This window comes from Rissa tridactyla, chromosome 11 (assembly GCF_028500815.1).
Source record: "Rissa tridactyla isolate bRisTri1 chromosome 11, bRisTri1.patW.cur.20221130, whole genome shotgun sequence".
Taxonomy (NCBI): Eukaryota; Metazoa; Chordata; class Aves; order Charadriiformes; family Laridae; genus Rissa; species Rissa tridactyla.
This window is the reverse complement of record NC_071476.1, coordinates 4,571,155-4,593,924: the sequence shown is the minus strand read 5'-3', so window position 1 is coordinate 4,593,924 and position 22,770 is coordinate 4,571,155. Positions and strand designations below refer to the sequence as shown.

Sequence of the window (22,770 nt, the reverse complement as noted above, 5' to 3'; positions counted from 1 at the left end):
CCAAGCTCAGATGGCAGCCAAGAACTAACTGATTTACTGGGCTGGTCCTGCTGCCAATGAGCTTGTGATTCATGCACTAACTCCCCTCTCTGACCACATCACATATTTGTCTGTAAGGCTGCCTTAATGGGTCGGATGGGAATAATTTAGCATCTTCTTCATTAATATATGCTAAACCTTATGAGATGGGGACTGTACGTATCCTATTCCACCCTGATGAGGCATTCTGTATGTTTACAGCACTATCTGTAGCTGTAATAAAATACACACCTAACCAGACACATGGGAAATGAGACATACGCGTGGAGAGTTCATTTGAGAACTGAGCTGCAGGTAAAACACAGAAGAACCCATTTTTCCAGCCAAGCAGAGATATTTTGTTCCTGGCAATTCCACCAAGCTCTTAACATGAGAAATGAGGTTGATGGATAAATCTGTGGTCTGATCACGCTGTCTCCAAATATCCCCAACACTTACATCAGCCCTTCCAAGCTCTCGAGGGACAGTTTCACATTGCAGCCCAGTTCAGCAGGAACAGCCAGGGCTTTATCTGGATGTTCTGCAATGGCTGCGGTTACCGTACGCCTGGGTTTTTCTGACATGTCCCTTCTCCTGCCTGAAAGCCTGTCCTGTCTGGAAAGGCGGATTCTGAGGTTTCCTGGATGTTTGATAGCCATAACAGGGCACAGCCTGATTGGAATGAGTATGAACTTGTGCTGTGTAGCCATGTGCACAGCAACGCTGCGAGGTGTTGGCTGGATCTGTTGCACACACGCTGTCCACAGGCACTGTGAGTCCCACAGGCCCTGACAATGTGGGATTTATTGCCCCTAAGCTACACCACACGTGCACACTTGCTGCTCTCCGGTAAACAGGAGAGCCATTATTGACCTGCAGATGAGGCTGGAGGTGAGAGAAGGTGGAAAAGGGGGCAAAGGAAGTAGCATTTACTGGATTGCACAGAAAATCAGGCTCTTGCAAATGCATTCCCTGCATGTAAGCCTGTTACGTTGTACTTATTTTCAGCAAGTGTAAGAAGCTCTCTGCCTCCACCCCAATACAACGTTCTAGAGTGTCTGAACACCCCTGCCCAACACGCCTGGGATCTGGCAAAGCTCTCTTGTGCTTTAGGATGGGCAGCAGAGCCCGTGGGAAGAGGAAGCAATTGCCCAAACAGACCCCAGTTCCTCTCCAGCAGCTGCCCAGCTTTTCCGATTTGCCCCTGCATTTTTCTCTGCATAGTTGCAGAGGCAAATTTGGCTTTGCCCTGGGACTTCTGAAAAATGCATTTTGTGTGTCATGACCTGCCTGGCTCATGACAACTGCACCAACTAATAAACGGGGGCGGAAAGAGAAATAGCTCAGCCAACTGTTTCCAGGGGACAGTGCTCGTTTATCTTGCTGGAGAGCGCTGCGAGCAGTGGGGGAGACAGCGGAGGAGGAGCCCCTGGGGTACGGAGAAGCTGAGTATTGGCCCTGCAGCCACTTGCTGAGCTGAAGTTCTAGTTTCAAGCATAGTGGACAGCCCTCCTCCTCCAAAATACATCTTATAACCCTGCCTGTGCGGGCAGCCCCTGCGCAGACAGTGTGGAAAGGAACACCTGGGTCTGCCATGGTGGAGTGGCTCCAGGGCCATCCAGCCTGGGGACAGGAGGAAGCTGCACATAGCATATTTGTACCACTCCTCCTCTCCCTCTCTTGGTCTCAGCTTTACAGAACATTATCATCCCTAACCACTAGCATCTCGGAGAGCCCCCAGCTGCCCAAAAGCTAACTCTTGTGCTTTTTTTAGCAGTGAAGCGTCTCTGAGGCCTGGCTCTCACTCCTTAAATTCCTGCATTCCAGCCTGGCTGGAGTGATGCCCCCGGGCCTGGACGTAATTGAATCCCAGGCGCTGACTCCATCCCCCAGAAGTGGACGGATATTGGTTCCCTCGAAGTGCAGGGAGCCAGCCGTTGGCCCCCTCCCTGAGCCTGCAGCAGCCACGCTCTGCCCTGGGAGGCCGGGGGACACATCGGGCTTTTTAATCTTTCTGATATTACGCTGGTGCATAGGTTGCCCCTGAGGTCCCCTAGCCTGAAGGCACACATTGCTGGATGGCTCTTACCTCTCACAAACACGTAGGTGCTGACTGCTGTGGTGCCCTCGATTTTGGCATCAATGTACTTGTAATAGCAGCGGTAGTAACCCGTGTCGTTCGCCTGGGCCTCCGTCAGCACCAGGACTTTGCAGTATGGCTTCGTGCCGGTCCCCTCGCAGTCTTCTTCTCGGATTGCCCGGCCGCTGATGGGGGCTGTTGAGGCCACCAACTCGGTCTCCTTCTCCTTCCCTGCAGGGTCCACCTTGCCTCCGGGCCACGACCACTCCAAGGGGTGCTGGCCTCTAGACGTGGGCAAAGAGGATAGTTAGCTTTGGGCTAAGCAGGGTGAACACAGTGGGGGTTTAACTTACTGGAAAGAAAATTGGTTCTGTTTTACCTCAAACCAGGACAACTGCCCTGTGTGGCTCTGTGCACATCTGCACGTGGCCCAGCCAGCCAGCCACCACTCTTGGGCTGTGGCATAGAGGAATGGCCATCCTCCAAGGAGAAAAACAGGCTTGAGGAGATGGCAAACAGCTTTACTAATTGCTGGGCAAGCACAGGCTCGTTGCCTTCCCAAGGCCACCTCTCCGGGCATGCTAGGCTCTAAGATATCAGCCCACTCGCAAGCAGGCCTCCCCCTCCCATGAATTTGTTGAGGTATGGTATGCCAAGACGGGGAGCCACAAACGGCCCTGAAGGAAATGCTCCATTTATTCTCTATTCCCTCTCATTATTAAAAGGGTCCAGAGCTATTAAGAAAACACACAGATGTGATGAGTTCCCTTGGCTCAGTGGAGCTGCTGGCTGGGGCTCATGGTGTGATGAATGGAGTGGGATGGAGAATGAGGGAAGGAAAGCAGACTGGAAAGAAAACAAGAAAGAGAAAAGCAGGAAGGAGTCAGGGATAAAAGACAGCGAGGAGAAAACACGGGGAGGCTCAACTGATCACCTTCTGTCCAGCTGCCAGCTCTGTTTCCTTCCCCGCTGCTGTGGGAGGGGGCTCCCTTGCTCTGCACAGCACCCTCAGCCCCTTCAACCCCCCAGCCCCCTCCCCTGCCTGGCCCAGGGCTGCTGCCCCTTCCCATCTCTGCGGAGACACTGCGCTACAGATGCCCCTACGAGGGCATGACCGCACAGCCTGTTCCCTAGCAGCCCAAAGACAACGGAAAAGTCCAGGAACTGCAAGAAACCCCCAAGCAGAGCGTGCACGTGTGTATTTATATATAGCCAAGGATCTCCAGAGCGGGAGGCTTGCCTACGCACATGTACGCACACGCCACCATAGCTTGCTATAACTGTGCTTGTTTACTACAAACAAAACAAGCTTTTATTCCATGTTGGAAGTTTCCTTCTGTGAAATCAGAGCCCCTTTCAGAGGAAGGCCTAGTCCCCACTTGAAAGTTTGCCAGTGTAGCTGAAAGTCACTTAAGAATGTGCAAAAAAAACCCAAGAAATGGGAAAAAAGAGGACATCGCGAGAGACAGCTGTGGGGGTAAAAGCGGCCTTTTGTCAGCACCGTTTGCTCTATTAGGGGAAACTGGGTTCATCCATTATGCAAGTTGGTAATAGGCATGTTGGCACACGCAGCTCCTCTGCCAGGGTCCCGCCAGGGCAGCTCTGTGGGCTGATGCTTTTAAGCGCAGCCAGACCGTGACCATCACCGATAGCTGGATCCAGACAGCAAGGGACAGTGAGGAGGAAGCGAGATAAGGTGCCATTGGAGGGCACAATGGCTCAGACGCAACGAAGACAGGATTTCTGTCCAAGTGTAGGGGAAAGACCTGCCTCTTTGTGTTTGTCTTCAGCAGCTGATTTATCTTCCTGCAGACTTTGCCCTCCTCTAGCTCCCGCTGCCCGGCTCGTTGCAGAGGAGTTTGGAGACAACGTGCTGCGCTCTCCCCTTGTCACCCGGCACAAGGGCTCTGGAGGCAGTGATGTGCCCTTGGGGACAGCCACGCAGCCCCTCTGACCCAGCTCAAACTTCTGCATTCACTAAAAATGCCATCAGTCCCTAAAGGCAGGACTGGAAGCACAGCTCCGGTGGCTCGTGTCCATGTATCGCAGCAGGCTTCTCCAAAAGATCAGAGTCTCACAAACACTTCAATAAAAATAAGACTCCTGAATTTTGAGTTTTTCCCCATTCTATGTGTGCACAGGGAAAAACAATAGTAAATGTGATCACCAAACTAGTAACGCTCAGGGGCCTCTGCCATGCCTATTGCTCTGCTGCACTGGGCGCAGACCGGGAGGCTGGCCCCGCTCTCAACCCGGAGCCGAGAGCTTCAGACCCCGACTGCGCAAAGGAGCCCCAAAGCTCTTTGCCTTTGCTCAGGCATTTTTGGCGCTCCATGTGGAGCAGGGTAATTGTACAAGTCTCCAGTGTTTCCGCTTTCTGTTTGTTTACCTACTGGGATTTTCACGCATTATCAGATCCACTTGTTTTATTAACCATCGAGGCTAGCAGTAGCTGAGTGACACGTATTTATATAAACACGGATGGGCCAGTACAAACAGACCTGCCGACCAGCCTGCGGGCAGCTCTAAACTAAGGCATTCCTTGCATCATGTGCTGCTCGACCAGATTCAATGGGGACACAGAAGGTGTAGGCATTAGTGTGAGTCCACATTAGTGTCGCTGGTGTGTTAAGAGGACCAGAAGGCAGCAGGGACGAGGGCATGCCAGGCTCACTTGGGTTTATTTCTGAATCTACCCTCTGCATTTGGGGAAAGGTCCAGGCAGCAGTTTTGGGTGTTTCCCTCCCTCCTATCTGTCACCTTCAAAGATTTGTTCCCAAGTTGTTTTCTTTCAGCTCTCTGATAATGTGCCTCTGGGCGATGGAGCCTGCTGATGCCAGCTGGAAACAGATGCACTGAAGGCTTCTCCACAGCTGTTTTCCTAAATCTTTTCAGGACAGATGCTCTTCAAGGGAGACGTTGCAATTGGCACCACTTTTCTTCAATCCTCTTTGAAGCTTCCAAGTGTGGTATGATGGGCAAAGCTGGCTGTGGCTTTGTGGCTTAGCTGGGATAAGACAGGTCCCTCCTCAGCACCATGGAGGATGTCCACAGCAGTCACGCACGTGTAGGAAAGAGCAGCAGGTGTTGTGTGTCCCCTTCTCCAGAGCAGTCATGGTGGGGCATTGCCTTATCCTCATGCTCCTTCAGCCTTGCCACAGCGCTCATTTCCTCCACAGGAGCCAAGAGGGCTTTGGGGTCAAATACTTCCTCTCTGCCAGAGTAGGGCTTGTGCATCCGCAAGCATCTGCGAGTCAGCTCTATTAACAAGTCACTGGGCAGCAAAGGACAACCTTGCCCTTCTTTTTCTAAATAGCACGGCTGGGTGATGCTCCTTCTCCACCTGAATGCTCAGCACCTGCAGGATGGGATGGGATGGCTGGGGCTGGGCTGGCACAGCCAGGACCAAGTTGATCCCTCCAGAGGTTGCTGCGGTTGTGCAGCCGGCTCCTGCGGGCTCTGCTCCAATATTCATGAGCCGGAAAGCACAAGCTCTCTGCTTTCCCCCAGCACAGGCTGCCGAGAGCATGAATGCGGAGATTGACAATATTCTTTTTCCTTCTCGGGATGGAAGCTCATAAAAGATGCACTGTCCATGTGGGCATCAGCCCCTTTGTTCTGCTCTGACACATACTTAGAGCAAAACATCACTGGGGCTGTCAGCCAGCCTTGGCACAATCTGTATTTTGGGGAATGCTCCTGCACTGGTCCCTTGCTCTGTATGGACCTCTCATTGCACTGGGTGACAGGGGTAACACCCCTGTACGTGACATCATTTGCAAAAGCAAAGACCCAGCATCCAGTGACTCCTTGCGAGTGTGCTGTGCCTTTGGGTCTCTGTCAAGGATGTCCAGCTTCAGAGGCATCGCTTATTCCATGGCCTGGCACAGACTCTTGTCACCGATGAGGCTAGGCGGGCTGTGGAGCAGGAGAGGGGCTGCAGAGCTGCGGGTGTGTGAGATCCAGGCTGCTGCGACGGAGCCTGAGAGCGCAGTCAGCTGCGGGACTCTCACGCTCGGTGGGTGAAGCTTGAAAGGTCTCCAGGGAGTCTCACGTGGGGGGTTTTGAGCTCAGCTTTCTGCTGCAGCACTGCTTCAAGCAGGCCCATAGTCCTGGCTCCAGGGCAGCTTGAAGAGCAGCCAGAGGACATTCTTCTTAAGGGAATACCAGGGTCAAACTGAAGCCACCTCCAAACACGATGCTTAGCAGGGAATCCCTGGATCCTGGATTTGATTTCATATTTGTTTCTGCCCTACCCTGCCCCACCACCCTCTCCTTTGCTTGTTCTCTTGGTGGTCTGCATGTTTTTCCCCTCAGCTCCCATTAACACAAGCCAGGTCTTCCTAGGGTGGGCCATGGTCCAGAGAAGAGGTTGGAGAAACAGCTGGGTGTAATTAGAGATCCAGGGACCAGGAAAGATTTACTTTTCACTCAAATGAAGTAATAGTGTCCCACAGTCAAAATCCTCTCCTTAAGACATTAGACGAACACAGGGTTGAGAGCTCAGAGGAAGAAGGAAAACCTCTGAGCCACACAGAAGATGCTGAGACTTATCTACCTGTGGATGGTGTGAAGGACAGTGCACAGTCCCCGAGGAGCACATCTGGGATAGCAGGATGCAGAGGCAGGGGGGCAGCCAGGGAGCAACATGGGCAGAGGGTGCATGGGTTTTGGTACTGTCTACAGATGGCCCTGCTGTTTGCCGGCTGGCTAGTTCAGTCCTGCACGGCACCTGGGAGCCAGGGGTAGGGATGTTCCTTATCTCAGCTGTGTCCATGCCAGCACGCTGCATGGATGCCGCCTAGTGAGCCTGAAAGACAAGCCTTGGCACTACAGCAGGAAACAGGGGAGCTTGCTGCTGCTTGGAGAGACTCTGTAGCTTGTACGATGCTCCTTGCAAGGGCAGGCCATACAGAGTCTGTACTGGAAATAAGATTTTTTTTTTTCCACTTCATGTGATTTTCCTTCATATTAATTGATACATAACAAATGCACAAGGAAAGGGCAATCTTGTCCTTCCCAGTCCGAGACTTTCGGCTTCATGGTGCTAAGGAAGTACGTTCATGCTTGACTGCAGAAGACACTTTCTTTAACCACACCTCTAACTTCAGCATGTCCTTTGGCCTTGGCTCAATCTGCAGGCAACACAGTCCTGAAACCACTTTCTGTGTCCCTCCCCAGGCTGCTGCTAAGAAAGAGCCTGGCCTGATTATAAACTCATTTGGAATAATCTCACTGAATCTCCCTTCTTCCAACTTTTAGCTCCCACACCCGTCTATGGAGGGAACTACCATGGCAGAGCACTGGAGTACCCAGATTCCTCCCTCTTCCTCTATGCCCCCCACAGCAGCTATATGGCTGACCATGGTCCTCCAACTCACACGTTTCCTACAACCTAGCACATACCATGGCACCTCAGGCCACCATATGAACAAGCCCACAACCACTTAGCTTCCCAGACCGAGTGAAATCAGTTCAGTACAGCCACCAACAACCTCTCCTCTGTCCCTCTCCCCTGCCTATGAACTGATTCACAAAGTAAAAGCAATGCCATCTGTTCCAGGAAAAGTTAAATATGTTTGTGACAAGACACGAACACAATGCCAGCCAAGTGTTTGCAGTAATTGCTCCATGGTTATATATAACACCAAGAAACACCCATCTGAGGCCCACGCTGAATTTATACCCCCATTGGGCCCTCGCACTCAGCTCCCAAGCATGGATCTGCTTTCAGCTGCTGAAGGGAAACTCCAGCTTTGTCAGGAAAATTGACCTTGGTCGACTCTCCCACTTGTTTTTGGTTTTTTTCTTTCCAAGATAGGGGGTACTGCTGAGAACATGTACAGCCAAGTGTCCCAGCATGGGACAAATCAGTTCAAGCATGTCACCTTCTTGGAACCACAGTCTCCAAAACGAGAGGTTCTCCAGCTCCTCTCACAGTTATTCACCTGGCCTGGCTGGGGCTTCTCTTCACCCCACATGTACAAGGCAGAGCATTAAATCCCAGCTTCCTAGAAAAGCTGGAAGCCTCTCACAGCCACTACTAAGTGCAGCCTTGCCTTCTCCCATGGATATTTCTCAGCGTCTCCCAAAATGACTTGCCAGATTTACAAACCAGACCTACAACCCTAGCAGCCCCTGGTGAGGTGAGAATAAGCAACGTCTGAGAAAGACAAGGAAAATCAGGAAGGCAGTTTCCCTGAAGAGCTTACAAGAAAGCTATCAGATCATGAAATGTCTCTCTATCTTCCTTCTGCCTGCAAGACTACAGCAGAGGTTATCACCATATCCCCTGAGATGCCTCCAGCTTCTTTTTCAATTAATTAATTAGATGGATTCACACTTGGTGAACGTGGCAGATTTCTAGTCAGCCATGCTAATTTGCAGGTGTACTGCAGCCAAGATCTCCCCGGTGGGCTCTCCCTGCCTGGTCCTCCAACACTTGCCAGGTAAGAGAGTCTAGGCAGAGCCACACGCCTTACCTGCAGGTGATGGTCAGTGTATCCTTGGCGTTGATGACGTGGTCCTCCTCCGTGACGCTAAGGGTAGGGGGAGTCATAGAATAGCTGTTCACCAGATCTGTGGAGAGAAAGGAGAGGGGGGACGATGCAGACATCTGCCAGTCTGGACCCACCGCTGTGGACAGCAGCTAGCTCGGCATCATGAACCTGGAGAGGGGCAAAGCCTCTTGAAGGAAACGTCTTGTAGGAGTCTGGCCTTCAGCAACAGCTCTAGGGCTGAGGCCGGAGAGCCCCCGGGGCTCAGACAGACAGACTAGCACAGATGAAGGCCAGAAAAAGTATGGAAGACCAGAAATCAGGGAATCCAGGTGTGGCCATTCCACACCAGGTGACTGAGCTCACCTGGACTACTGCTCTGAAATGATGTTATCTGATAACTGGGGGGAGTCTGTTCTATACACATGTAGCTTTCTGTAGCCAGGGGGACAAATCAGGGGCGCCCAGATATCACAAATGCAAAACTCTTGTGTTTGTGCAGAGATACTCTCATAAGGCAGCAGGCGTTCACTGAATGCCCTTCCCCTGCCGGGCACTCACTTCGGACACAGGCAGTCACCTGAACATGCCCAAACCTTCGGGGATTACCGCAGCCCCCTTCCCTGCACCGCAGCTGGGCAGGCATTCCAGGAGTGACATTATCCAGGCTCAAGGACGGGCAGTTAAACATTATCACGCACTTCTCCCAGCTTTTGTCTGGGAGAGTCCCACTTCTCATGTGTCTGCATCTCCGGCATGCCAGACACGCACCCTAAGCGAGCTCCTCATGGACAAAACATCTCGAAGTACCGGTTACCCTCAGAGAGGTACCCGTTGTTTTCATTAGCACGGTGTTGCTGACTGTCATTACTTCGTGATCTTTATCTTAAAACTCCAGCTTCTGGAGACGTGAGATAATTCAAAAGAAAAGTCTTGGTGGCTGCAAAAAATAAGCAAGTAAACTAACCAGAAATAGAAGACACAAAAAAAAAAAAAGTTGTGAAATGTGAAGCTGTGACTCAGGTAGATGCTAAACGGTAAGGAAGAAAAGAATGCAAAAATATGTTGCTAGCTGAATTTTTTACAAAAACGTGAGGTTTTTACAGCTGTGTTCTGTGCATATCTCCTTCCCTCGTAACACTCAAACCCATTTATCAGTTTCGGAGAGATCTGGCAGAGAGGGAGAGGTCTCAAGGATGTGGTGTTTCCATGAGTTTCACAAGCAGTAGGCACGCCATATGCCACCTCTCCTCCAAAACCGCGGCCTGAGGACCGCGGGCCTTGGAAGCCCTGTGGTAGAAGCTGTGAGATGAATGTTTCTCTATGGGGAAACCTGCCCCAGGGGAAACGAAATGGCTGCCAGCCCCTCCGACACAAGGCCTCTGAGGGGCGGCATGAGGAGCCAGGCCCCGGGGGAAGCCGGGGTGCCCAGGGCTCACCGCCATCATGAGAGGCCGCTGAGGGGGACGTGGCGGTGGAGTGACGTGCCAAGCAGCACCACCAGCACGGCCAGGCCAGGGCCGCCAGCCTTGTTCTTCCCGATTGTTCTCCACTTCCTTCCCGCCTGCGCGCGGCTCTGAGGCGGCCGTCCCCCCAGCTGCCCCCATGGCAACGGCGGGGCGCCGGCCATCTTCCCCCCAGCCCCGCCATCTCCCGCCTCCTCTTCCCTTGCCCGCGTGAGGCGGCGTCAGCCCAGGGGCCGCCCTGTCCCACCTCTGCGGGGGTCCCCGCTCCCCACGGCCCATCCTACCAGCACCCCTCTCCCACCCGCTCCCCTGTGAGGACCCAACGACAACAGCAGCCATCGTTCGTCATTCAACACGCAGGTCGGATCAGCGTCACCGCGGACCTTGGGACCGGGCGGCGCTTGGCCCCCATGGAGGACACCCTGCCTCGTGCCTCCAGCCTCCCCTTCCCTGAGGGAGGGGACGTCAGATGTCACACTCAAAAATGTGCCCTGGGGCTGTGAAAATAAATGAGTGCATTTTTGGTAAAATCCCTTCAAAATGTGATGGGGTTTATTAAAAAAAGGGAGGGGTGGGGGAGGAATCTGACCGCTAAGCTGCATTTCCTATTAATGCCGGACACCCTTATCCCAATGAAAACACCGCTCTCCCAATGGCCAAAGCCTGCCAGTCCATTGCCCCGGCGAGCAGCCGGGGGTGCCTGCCGCCCCCATAGTGCTCAGCCCAAAATGTGAAAGATACAGCTCGCCATGGGGCTGGCTGGGGCCAGCAGACCCTCTCATCCTGCTGGGGTCCCAGGCAGCGAGCAGAAAGCTAATCTCCAAAACCCTGGCACAGTCATCCCCAGGGCTGGCTGCGACAGGCGCCGAAGCACGTCTCACATCGGAGCCATCCCCCTTGCTTGAACCACTAGAAAAAGTGGTCCAGGGCGGCAGGACGCTCTCAGCCGATGCTGTGCACCACATCTGCCCCACCGCCGGGCTTGGGGGGAGCAGAATGGCTGCAGAAATAACCCCCTGCCTCCCTTCACGTGCCTCTTGGTGACCTGTTAGCAAACAACGCTGCGGGGTGGAGGGGAAGAAAGAAAAAGTACGATCTGTGCAGGTTGAGGCTGTGGGATTCCTGCAGATGCATCCTGTCCGTGGCCCTCCGCGAGTACAACAGGAAAAGGAACCACTGCTCCCTCCGAAAGCACCGCGGCGCAGGGCTGGGGACGCTCCTGCTGCTGGCAGCCCGCGCCAGGCCAGCCCTCATGGCCGTCCAGCCTCCTCCATGGCCCCAGACTGCCAGAGCTTCGGGGACTCTCTGCATCAGGCACCGATTCATGCTGGGGACTCGCTGCTCACCCTGATGCCCCATTCCAGGGTCGGCACCTCGGGGTGCTGGTGCCCACAGCCTTCCGTGGCATCCAGGAGAGGCAAAGGGATGCCCAGGGCCATTCCCAGCCTGCAAAAGCATCTTCAAGGCCATCAGCTTTCCCCAGAAAAATTCTCCATCCCTCCCTGTGTTGGCCAGCTGGATCCACCCCATTGCTGCCCCTGCCCTTTCCCTCCCTGAGGGAGCATGTGCCTTGTTATGGGTCTCTCCTGTGTCTCACTCTCCCCAGCACTGAACCTGGTGCTGGGTTTGGCCATTAAATGTCCACTAACCGACATACAGATGGTTTGTGTCTCTGGCAAATCCCAGGGTGCGAGGGAGATGTCTCCAGAGCATGGAGCGTCTCCTCTCCTCCGAGTCCCTCCTTCCCCACCTCCAACCCCGGCGATGCTTTATCTCCTCAGCCCTCCGAGCAGACCCCGCTCTCTTGTGCACACCAAATCGCGCCCTTGCACGGGGAGAGCATTAATGTAATTAAAAAGGTATGCGGCAGCCCCGGCAAGCTTTGTTTTTTCAAGAGGGTTTCCAAGCAAGTTGGCAGCGGGATATTAAAATAAACAGAGGGGGATTGATGGGTTGCGGGGAGAGGAAGCAGAATCCCACAGCCACTCACACCTTGTCTATTTTCAGGGAAGTGTGTTTCCCAGCAGTTTTCCTAGCCTTGATTTCTCAGCACGCGGCTCTGAAAGGGGCCAGGCTGCACCAAGGGCCTTTTCCCTATCGAGGGCAACTCCTTCATTTTCTTCAGCCCCCTCCACCTCTTTCTGCACCCCGAGATCACTGCTGCTCTCAGCATGGCAGGGCTGCCGGCTGGGGACCTGCATCCCAGGGCTCTCCCTGCCTGGTGGGGAAACGACGCTCGCCCTGGAAATTGCTACCCACCCCAGGCTGTCTCGCAGAGACCGAGCAGCCCACAGGCTCCAGCCTGGTGCCCGACTTTGAGCATGTTGTGGGAAAGCCTTGCCAGGGGCCTGGTTTTCCCTTGTGATGGCTTGCAGGTGGCTAAATCACTGCAGAGCAACATCTGCGCGAGAGCCAGCACCGCCACAGCGAGCGATGGCTTTGGAAACCTGAGCAAAGGTTGCGTGTGGGTGGAGGTGCTGGCACGGTATGGCACGGCATGGTATGGCACGACACAGCTCCCCCTCTCCGTCTGCTTCCACTCGCAGGAAGCCCTGCACCGGATCCTCCCTCCAAGCCCCCGCACACCACCTCAGCCCCTCTCCGCTTCCCCTTCCCTCCCTCTCTGCTGAGTCGGCCCCGCTGACTGATTAACGGGGCGCCTTTCCGGAGGGATTTTTGTTCACACTCTGTCCTTCTCACTGACTTCCTTCCCCGGTGCTGGACTGGATCGCTCTGGCCAGGGCTGCCGAGTGTCCCCAGCTAACCGGCACAGCTCATGCTCCTGCCACCAAACTTACTGCTTTGGGGTTTTGTGACCAGAGCTGCAAAGTAACATACACAGAGCAAAGTTGGTCCACATGAGGCTGCGCGCCCCCCCTTGTCTCCCTACACCTCACATAGCCAGCCCAACCCAGTCTGCCCACCCCAGCGCTGTACTGGGGTAAAAGATAGGCTGGAAGGGAAAAAAAGAGTGTTCTTCCCCTAGCAAAGCTACCCTGACCTTGCTACCACCCCATTTCTACTTTGCTGTATTCAGGAAAAAATTCCCAGTCAATGAGCATCCTGGCAAAGCGAGGCAGGAACTTGAGATTTGGACGCTTTCTACCAAAGGGATTTCTGGCAGATTTGTACCAGGTAACCGAATCCCCAGCCCGAGGCTCCAGGTTGAAGCCCCTGAATTTACCCATATCCTGAGTCTGCAACGCAAAGCACCACGGATGAGCATCTCCCAGCTCACCGGGCTCAGGCAGCTGCTCTGGCCTGTCCCTGGCCGGGGCTCCACAGCGCTCTGAATGCACTGGGATTGCTCAGAGCCCAGGGCTACCACAGAGCCCGATGTGGCTCATCTTGCAAAGCGTCTCCCCTTTCTTTTGGGTTTTACCCGCAGCCCAAAGCCTTGGCTGCCCTCAGCTGCCCCGCAGGCTGAAAAGCTGGTGGTGGGCTTTTCCCTTGCAAACAGGGCAAGGCAAACACTTAGACATGCAATCATGCACCATAGTTACTACGTAAGCAAAGACCTGCTCCTGGAGAGCCAACAAAATTTCCGGTACCTCGCTGGCAATGGGGCAAACAGGGACCGAACAACCTTTTTTGATGCAGAAGAGCAGCAATAGCTGACACTGGGGCAGAGGGAGGAGAAACCTTGTTCTGCTCTTTCTGCAGACCTCTCCTCCTGCTTTCCAAGCTGGGCTTGTCCAAATTAGCAGCATTTGCTGGCAAAACTCCATGGGCACCATTTCCCCTTGCCCTGTAGGAACTAACCCCAGCACCACAGGTGCAATCTTCCCCCTCTGCTCCAGTTACCTCTTCCCCACCTGCCCCGTGCTGGTATAACTGACTGCCCCAGAGCCTGGCACTGGGGGATCCGCAGATGCCTGCGGACATACAGGAAGTCCACGTGCTGGAGGCAGAGCCAGGACAACTTCCCACTTATGGGGCTGAAGTTCCCCCACGGAGCAGAGACTCCTCACGCACAGGGCAAGCATCCAGCTGTGGGTCGGAGAGGCAAAGCGTGAGTGTCGCGTCACGCAAAGAGCAAGCAGCTGGCAGAGCAGCAGGGGGAATTTGGACGTAGGGCTGTCAGCTCCTCCTCTTCCTCCTCCCAGTGCTTGCCAGCACGGAGGAAGGCTTGTTTTGCAGAGAGGTGAGATATCGCATGAGGCCGAGAAATGAATGGCAGGCTCCCGCCAACTTGGGGATGAAACATCAGGTGTTTTCTCTCCAGCCTGACAGTGGGCAGGGCGAGCCCCAAACTGTGGCAGGAATTTACACCAAAATGGAGCAGGTTCTGCTCTGCAGCTTGCACCGGGGGGAAAATGGAGAGGCGGTGTGCTAAAGGGCTCTGTGGGAAAGATGGAAACAGGCTGAAGCAATGAATAAATTAAAAATGATAACGACGGAAATCCCTCAAAACCAGGCATTTGCACAAAGGGCAAAGGAAGCAAAGGTCCCTTCTTTTATGGGGTTCCTTTGTGGTTGCCCATCACTTCAGACCTGTCCCAGCAGGGTTAAACGCAGGGACTGTGCTCCTCTCTGCAGGATCAGCCCCCCCTGTGCCCTGTGCTGTGCTACAGCAGCATCGCTGTCCCAGCCATGCACCTCCACACCCCGACAGCTTATTCAGGTCCAAGGAAACACCTTTCCCCCTCTCACAGCGAGCAATGCCCATGATGAGACTCCCCTAGTCTGTAGATTTTCATCCACGCACCTTAAAGCCCTGAAATGTCATAAAATCCAAGTGTGGTGGTTGTGTGCCCTCACCATTTTGTGAGGATATTCCCAAAGCATCAGATGTTCCTTTGCTCCAGCCAGGGCAGGCAACCTCTTTCAGGGGAAACAAGGGACTAATAATTATAGGAACTGAGTCAATACTCACAAACACAGAGGTGATCATCATTATTGGGAGTCTGATCCCTCCTGTCCAACACCAAAAGTATAACAAGACATTAATTTTGCCTCGAGACACCTGTGGGTAAGGCAGGAGCCCCCCGAGCAAGGTCCAATATGAGGGGTGAGGAAGGGGCCACCAGGGCTGGTGAAAGTGCTTTCTTCTTGGTACCAGCCTCAGGGATGCCCCAAGCAGCATGGGTCTGCAGTGATGCCACGTGAGGAGGAAGGACGTGTGTCCAAAGGGACAGGGAATTTGCAGGGATGCAAAAATCAGGGCGCTCCTCCAGCTCAGCACCAGCGGCCAAAGGAGACGCCAGCCAAAGCATTTCCCTGCCTGCCAGCTGAGTGGGATGGGGTGGGCAGAGACACGAGCAGTGCATCCTGCAACAGCAGCGTGGTCCTGATACGAGCAGAAGAAGCCACAGCCGGACCAGCAGCACCACAAGGCCAGGCATTCTGCTCTGCTCCCCCAGCCCCCGGCACTCCATGGCAGCATGGCCGCACATCCAGCAACCCCCGCCAAACAGCCCCGCAACCTCCAAAAGGCTGCTCTGGCCTCAATGCATGCACCCTGACAGGTCCATTTAGCCTCTCAGTGCTCATAAACTTTAATTAACTGGTTCTTTTCTGGTAAGGCACAAAAATCTTATAACTACCCACACCGATGGGGAACAAGGCAAAGAAAATCATGAGACCTCTGGGCTCCTTCAGCTTTTGGACTTCCAAGCCAGCAACCTCATCAGGGGACAGAAGCAGAGGAGCTCGAAAGCAGGAGCCACTTTCAAGAGAGCTGGGCTGTCCTGAGGAGCAAAGTGACCCTTGTGTCCATCAGTCCTGTTCCCTTGGTGCCTCCAGGCAGGGATTTAAATCGGGGGATTTCGCAAGCCAGCTGCCCTGAGGCAGCACAGCACGGCTACGTCCAACACCCCACCACGCTGCCACCTGCTCTGGGGACTCTGGTCTGCACGGGCACAGCCACCCATGCCCTTGGGACCCACCACCACGTCATCCCAAAGCATCCCAAAGAGGGGTCAACAAGCGTCTGTCTGGGAGTGTTTATCTGTCTGCCTTTCTCCCTCCGCAGGAAGCACTATCTCACCATCGCCCTGCCTTGCTCCAGCCCGGTTTCCTGCTCCATCCTGCCAGGTTTACCCTGCTTTTTCCTCCTCCCCTCCCCCTGCCCCACCACTGTCAGGCCATGTTTGCATTTCTGTCTCCTGCCGTCTTTCCTCTCCCTACACCCCCCCGCGCTCGCTCCCTACTCCATCCTCCCCAAGAGGCTACGTCCTGAGCCAAAGTTAGCCTCTGTCAGGTAGCCACATGTCCGGCCTGGGGCAGCGGGTCAGCCGGGGCCACCCTGCAGACCTCCTCCAGGATCTCTGCTGTCAGCAGCCTCCCCGGGCCCCGGGGGAGCCGGCTGTTTGCTGCTCTCGCCCGGGCAAGGGATGCTCCCGCACATCAGAGAGTTCGTTTCCCCTTCGGCGGGCTGCCGGCCCACCCTTGCTGCTGCTGGCCAGGGGCTGGCCAGACGCCGCTTTGTTTGGTCCCCCATTCCCTGAATCGCTCTGGGTTTGTTGGCTGCCTGCTCCTGCCCGGAGAATCCTTTTCCTGCCTTTGAGATAGAGGATGCTCGAGCCATCTGTGTGTTTTATTTCCTTGTAGAAACTAACAAGCCAAAGATTGCTTCCTCTCCCTGACATTTCGGAGGGCAGCTCCGGCTCAGCGGGATGCTCAGGGAGGGGAGGGAGAGCCCAGTGCCTTCAGACAGGAACAGGACCTATTCTGTCCACAGGATTCACTTCCCAAGGGGCAGAAGTCCTCAGACCTGCCAAAATGCCTGTGGCAGCTCCCATTGGCATGGCTCTGCAGGAGCCCGGGGCGAGCCGCCCTGCTTTGCATACACAGCCAGCCCTCTTCCAGTGGCCCCTATTAACTGCATGGCTAAACCCTTGCAAAACTCAATTAAAATTATCCTCCCACATCTTAAGGACTGTCAGGTCGCTTCTTTTCCTGTTTTAATTTACTTCATTCAAAACCTTGCCCTGCTCACATTCTCTGCCCCCGCAGGATGTGATTAACGTGGCGTAGAAAGAGCAGAGGGATCGGATGGCTTTAGGGGACCGGTAACAGAAATTAGCACCATTCATTACATCTCTAACCTGAAGGAACGCAATCACAGGTGAATGGTCCACAGCTCGTGTGAAATGAGCGTTGGTTCCAAATCCGGTACCTGGCAGATAGGCATTGCCAGCACAAACGGCTGGCCAGGATGGGCCACGGACATCCCCCCATGGGCCCTGGGGGTCTGGGATCTCTGGGGAAGTGGCTTGGGAAAAGCTTCTACTGCTGCTACCTCCAGTTAATCTGTTTGGGACTGCTCAGGAGTCACCTGGCCATTGCAGGATTCAGAGTTTAATTCCACCCTGTGTCTATCCAGGTGTAACCCCAGGGGCTTTACTGGGATGAAATACCTCTGGTAGCAGCGGGTACAAACCCATGGGACACTAAAGAGACATCTTTGGCCACTGAAGAAGAAATGATAGCCCATACAGTGACAAAAGGTAAACCACTGAAGAGAGTTATCCACTGCTTCTCATGCTGTACCTGATGAAGTTATGAGGCAGCAAAAAAGTACCTTTTTATGCAACAGCTAAACTGTGGATTTTGCCACTGTGGGATACCCACGGAGAGATTCCCAAAGAGAGGGATAAGCTCCCGGAGGACAAGTCACCACTGGCTCTTACACACAGTGATCCAGGTAAGGTATCCAGGTCTAGGAGTCTCTAAACCAGCCATTGCCAAAACAGAGCGAGTGAATCAGTGCAGGATCCCCCTGCCCACGCCAGGGCATCGTCCCCTTTCCCGGAGCTCCAGCTGCCCACGCTGAGGCTGGTGACAGCCTGGGCAGAGCCAGGACCAGCTGCAGTGTCTGTGCTGGGGCTTCCACACACAGCACCAGGGCTTTGCGGCACGGACACAGATGAAGGGAAAAGCCTGAGACGCAGCAGAGATGAGACCCTCAGTTTGGACATCATTAACTACAGCTCCACCATAAGCCGTTCCCAGAGGCTCAAGTGAAGCTCCCGTCAAAGCAAGCCACTGATGTGCTGCTGGGGGAGACGGAGTTCAAGCTAAGCGAGGCCTCAGCATCCAGCTCTCACTGGGAGATGAGGAGGCAGAGGCAGCTGACTGGGAAGTCAGACAGAGCCCGAGGGTCGGCACTGAGCACGGAGAGAAAAGGGCAGCGGCATTTGGAAAGAAAAAAAGCAAATCGCAGGTTTGCTTTTTCCTTGATGTGTGTGGGCTTAATTGCTGGCCTTTGAAGTTTAGCTCTTCCCAAGACTGTTGGCTTATGGACAGGCTGAGGAGGACACTGAAGACGCCCCCATGCCCCGCTCAGGGCAGGTTTCCCCCATGCAAGCAAAGCCTGCAGACCCTGCCTGCCTCTCGCCCAGGCTGCTGCGGCCAGCCTGACCGTGCCGGGCTTTTTCAGGGGTCTGCAAGCCATGCAGCTGGACTCGGGGGCACCGTGCCAAGCGGAAAAGACCTGCTCCTCCATCTTCGTGTCCCTGGAGTTTGCATCCAGATGTTTGCTACTTAGCTGTGAATTGAAATCAACTCAGAGCCCTCAAACCAAACAGCTGCCCTGGAGCTGGCAGTGCCTGTTCTCCGCTGCAGTACAACCCACCCTCAAGTTGATCTCCAGCTGCTGAGTGCCAGAGAAGCTGATGAACAGGGTAAGTGAGGAAAAAACAGTTTTGCAATTAGATGATTATCTTGGCCTCGTAAAACCTGGATTCAATTCCCCATCTGCTCCAGGCTCCCTGCAAGCCCATGCAGCCTCTTTGTATCTCCATCCCTGCCTGAGCCACAGAGGGGAGGGCAGCAGGAACTGGGCTGCTTTGCCTTGGAAAAAAAATAGTCAAGCAAGAAAGGAGGACTCCTTCTTCCTTCTAATGAAAGATAACAAGGAAGAAAGAAAACAGATTTATCCCAGAGCCAACGTGACATGAAAAACCTACATTAAATGAAGATGGGCCCAGAAAGTAGGAAGCACAAGCACAGTGCAGGAGGAATTTAAACTTCCTGATCATCAAAGCAGGGTTTCCAAACATCAAGTACAATCTAAAAATAATAATAATTAAAAAAAAAAAAAAGCAAAGGGAAGAGTGATCACGGGCATGAGAGAGAGCTGCTGCCTGGGGAGCGGGAGAGCACGGACGCTCCTCCACGGCGCAGCTTCTCGCATGCACACCCGCACGTGCGCACCCGCGCGTCTGCACGGCCCCTTCTGCCGCCTCCGACGGGGTGGGCACAAGGGGAGGCAGGAAGATCACAGGCACAGGCTCTTCAAAAGAGAATTAGTCATCAGAGGTAGCGGCAGAGGAAGGAAACCTCAGGTACGAGGTCAGACGTGCGCAAGCAGACAGGGCTGCTGGAAGAGCTGGAAGCGCTTGCTGCAGATCTAAGAGCCCTCCTGGCATCCGCGCGAGCAGGACAAGAGAGGTGCAGTTCCCTGGGGTAAACACATCTACAGCAACATAGGAGATAAGAAATTTCAACCCTCCTGGAAAATACCGCACGGCTTGGCTTTCTGCCATCCTTGAAAGCAGCCGGAGCTGGCCAAACCCAGAGCCTTCCCTGATGTGGTTAATAAAAATCTTACGCTGCTCTCTGCAGGATCCCCAAGAGGGACGGGCTCTAGAGAGCACAGCAAAGCTTTCTCCCCACACAGGGCTTTGCTGGGTTGCTCCTCACCCCCGGGTCAGCGATCCCATCTGCTCCCTGCTGGGCAAAGAGACTTGAAGATGGAGAGAGACCCGGGGCACTGGGAGGAAAGCTGGCCCTGTGGGGCTGCCCAGGGCATCCATGGCAAGTTACAAATGCACGCACTCTCGGTTTGTCTTGGCGCAGAGCTGTGACCGCAAGCCAGGACCCGCTGCAGCAGGAGATGATAATCATCATCTCCAAGAGCCAAAGTGTATCAGGGCACTCGCGTCACTTGAGATTAGCTGGCTGTTTAACATCTGCACAGATTTCTCTCTCCACCTCCACATAACACCCCTCACGCAGCTATGAAACTCATTTAATTCCCTTCCAAGAAAGGCTGAGTTGGAAATGTCACACTTTGTATATCATAGCACAATTCCTACGATGAAACACCCAGCCTAAATGGCAGTATCGGACTCTGGTGCTATTCGAAGGCCAGTGAGCTAAAACACCTTATGCTGCTTTTTAAAAATAGCTTACAAGAGGGTTACCAAGTTTCATAAACACCCAGTTACTCTCTTGTTAATACTCAGAAGTTGACTGTTGTTTTCCCGTTCAAAGGTGCTTCCCTTGCCACGCAGCTCAGCGGGGAGAGCACGCAAGCAGACGCAATGGGAAGGAAGCGTTTACACATGCTAATGACTTCCACCGAAGGAGCACAAGTACTGACGGGGAAATTGTGCTAAAAAGACAACACACCACTTCCTTGGCAGTCCCTATTGGGTCACCACTAGGTACTTGGTGCTTAGAGCCGTGGGTGAGGCTGGGGATGGCCTCCACAGCCCCACGGGAAAGCCAAGGCATGAACGAAGGGAAGACGCTTTGGCTTAGGCTGCAAAAGCAGGAGAAGCTGTTTGGCAGCGGGGCTGTTTTGGCACCACGCTGGACCAAGGGGCCAAGGACAGACACGGGCTTTTTCCCATTCCCAGCAATGTGGGCCTGGGGGCCAGAGCCCTTGAAGGTGCTGTTCAGGCCATTTCACCAAGCGCATCTCTCGTCATGCCAGCACAGGTTTCCTAAGTTCACATGGGGCCCTGTTTATTTTTCTTCTTCTTCTTTTTTTTTTTTTTTTTTTTTAAAATCTACTATTGTATTAAGAACTGTTTTTCTTTTGGCAAAGGTTACTGCGGGGCCAACGCTGCGCGGAGTCTCCTGCCTTCCATCACTGCTATAACCTCTGAGCGGGAGCTTAGCCCGGCCAACACCGCTTATCTTCAATGAAGGCAGGTTTGTATTTCCACCGCCATATAAAAGAGAGATCCCGGCGCTCCCCCTCTCCCCCAGTGCATTCTTTGAAATGCCACCCAGGCCTTGTTATTGCTGGGAGGCTGGAGAGCCAGGGATTAACTGCCGCAGGCTGCATTAGGCTTTATTTGTCTAAGCAGCCAAGGGTGAGGAACGGCCATAAATATTGTGAAACGCCAAACGTTGTGGAGAGGCAACACTGGGCGATGCAGGCACCACAGTGGTGGGCATCGCATCTTGGGCTGGGCACAATGCTGGTGACATTGAACCTTTCCAATGTTGGAAAGGTTCCTGCCCTGTACAACACAGGAGGTTTGGGTGACATTAAAACCCATCCTCACGTGTTCAAACAGGGGACATCAAGCTACCTCCCACGCCTTCTGGTTGCCTCTGTTAGTCCCCGTAGCACGTGAGCAAGACCTACCTGACCAAATGGGAAAATGCCACCACAACACTGTCAGCCAAGGGGACGCATACCAGCATCTGAGCCTGTCTGCCCAGACCGGGGCAGCACGGGGTATGCTGTGACACTGTGGCTCCCCTTCGTTTGCGCACTGGGATGTGATGGCACAGGGAGGAGATGAAGAACAGGGTATGCCCCGATCCCATCCCAGCACCAGCGGTACTGCCAGAGCCAGCACTTACTGCCAGCAGCCCAGGACATGCTGAATCTGATAGTTTGGCACCAACCAACAAACCAAATGAGGAGGCATCAGGCCCAGATGCACGCTACATTACCTAAATTACTCTACAAAGGCATCGCTGGGTAACTCTGCAGGCAAGGCGGTTGCTTCCCCCATGTTTCCTTCCAGCACAAGGACCACGCACTGCCTGCCCAGATGCACAGAGAGTTTCTCGGTGCAAATGCATGCATCTCCTGCAGGAGCATCCCGCACCGCAGCCGGCCCCCACACTTTTGGGACATGCCGTTAAACTTGTGCCCTTTGCTTCCCAAGGGCTGAGCGCTGCAGCATGACGAAGGGATGATGGCCACTTAGACCAAATTATGCCTCACTGGGGACTCTGCTCAGGCAGGGTCAAGCCAGCGCCTGAGTGATGGATTTCTTCTCTGGGCACTGGATGCCGTCACCTCTGCTGGATGCGATTTTGCTTGCTGCCATCACTCTGAGCTGGCAGTTGCCAAATCTGAGTATAAACCACAATTCGTGCCCAACCTTCTTTCCTTAGTAAATATCAAGATTTACTGTCGTCCATGGAAACTATTGACTTGCCCCTCACTTTTGTCAGTATTTTTTTTTTTTTTAGGTCACTATATCTAACATCCATCTCAGCAGACAGCAGTATTTCAGAAATGGGGAAAACAAGTCACAGACAGAGAGCCAAGCCTGGAGCTTGTCACTGTCAGCACACGCGTGTGTGTCTGCGCAGACATGGACACGCTTCCCCCAGCCAACGTAGGACCTTCCATATGTGGGGAAACCAATGGAGGGTTTTCCAGGCTCCATTACACAGCCCTGCACTTTTTGTAGCTTTTTGGGGTTAACATGGGAAACCAGTAAACCTTTTACAGACTTCCCTGCCGCATGAAGAGCCCATGTGCCTCCATAACTCAGAAAGCTGATGGAGGACCCTAAAACCCTCCGTGGGTCTCGCGAACATGCAGACAGAGCTTTCACAAACCTGTGGAGCCACTGCCCAACTTGGGGAACTCGGTTGGACCCTGTGGGGTCTGCCGAGCCCTGTTAAGCCCTGCCAGTGGCCGAAATGGTGAACCCACTGCGGGATGGGTGCTTTGTGTCCCCAGAGAGGAAGGGGACGGTGACCCAGGCAGGGGGCCTGGCTG

The 22,770-nt window shown here is 54.0% G+C and overlaps 1 protein-coding gene across 3 annotated transcripts in view; it reads right to left on the bottom strand.

The window, feature by feature from the left end:
• The window catches only part of FLT4 (fms related receptor tyrosine kinase 4), a 59,961-nt gene that overhangs the window by 28,943 nt on the left and 8,248 nt on the right, over positions 1 to 22,770 (bottom strand). For all 3 annotated transcript variants that reach the window (XM_054217492.1, XM_054217493.1, XM_054217494.1), the window contains exons 2-3: positions 8,581 to 8,677; positions 2,108 to 2,382 (exon numbers count right to left, since the gene is read on the bottom strand). In XM_054217492.1, the coding sequence (XP_054073467.1) occupies positions 2,108 to 2,382; positions 8,581 to 8,677 (372 nt within the window). The remainder of the gene's footprint in view (positions 1 to 2,107; positions 2,383 to 8,580; positions 8,678 to 22,770) is intronic.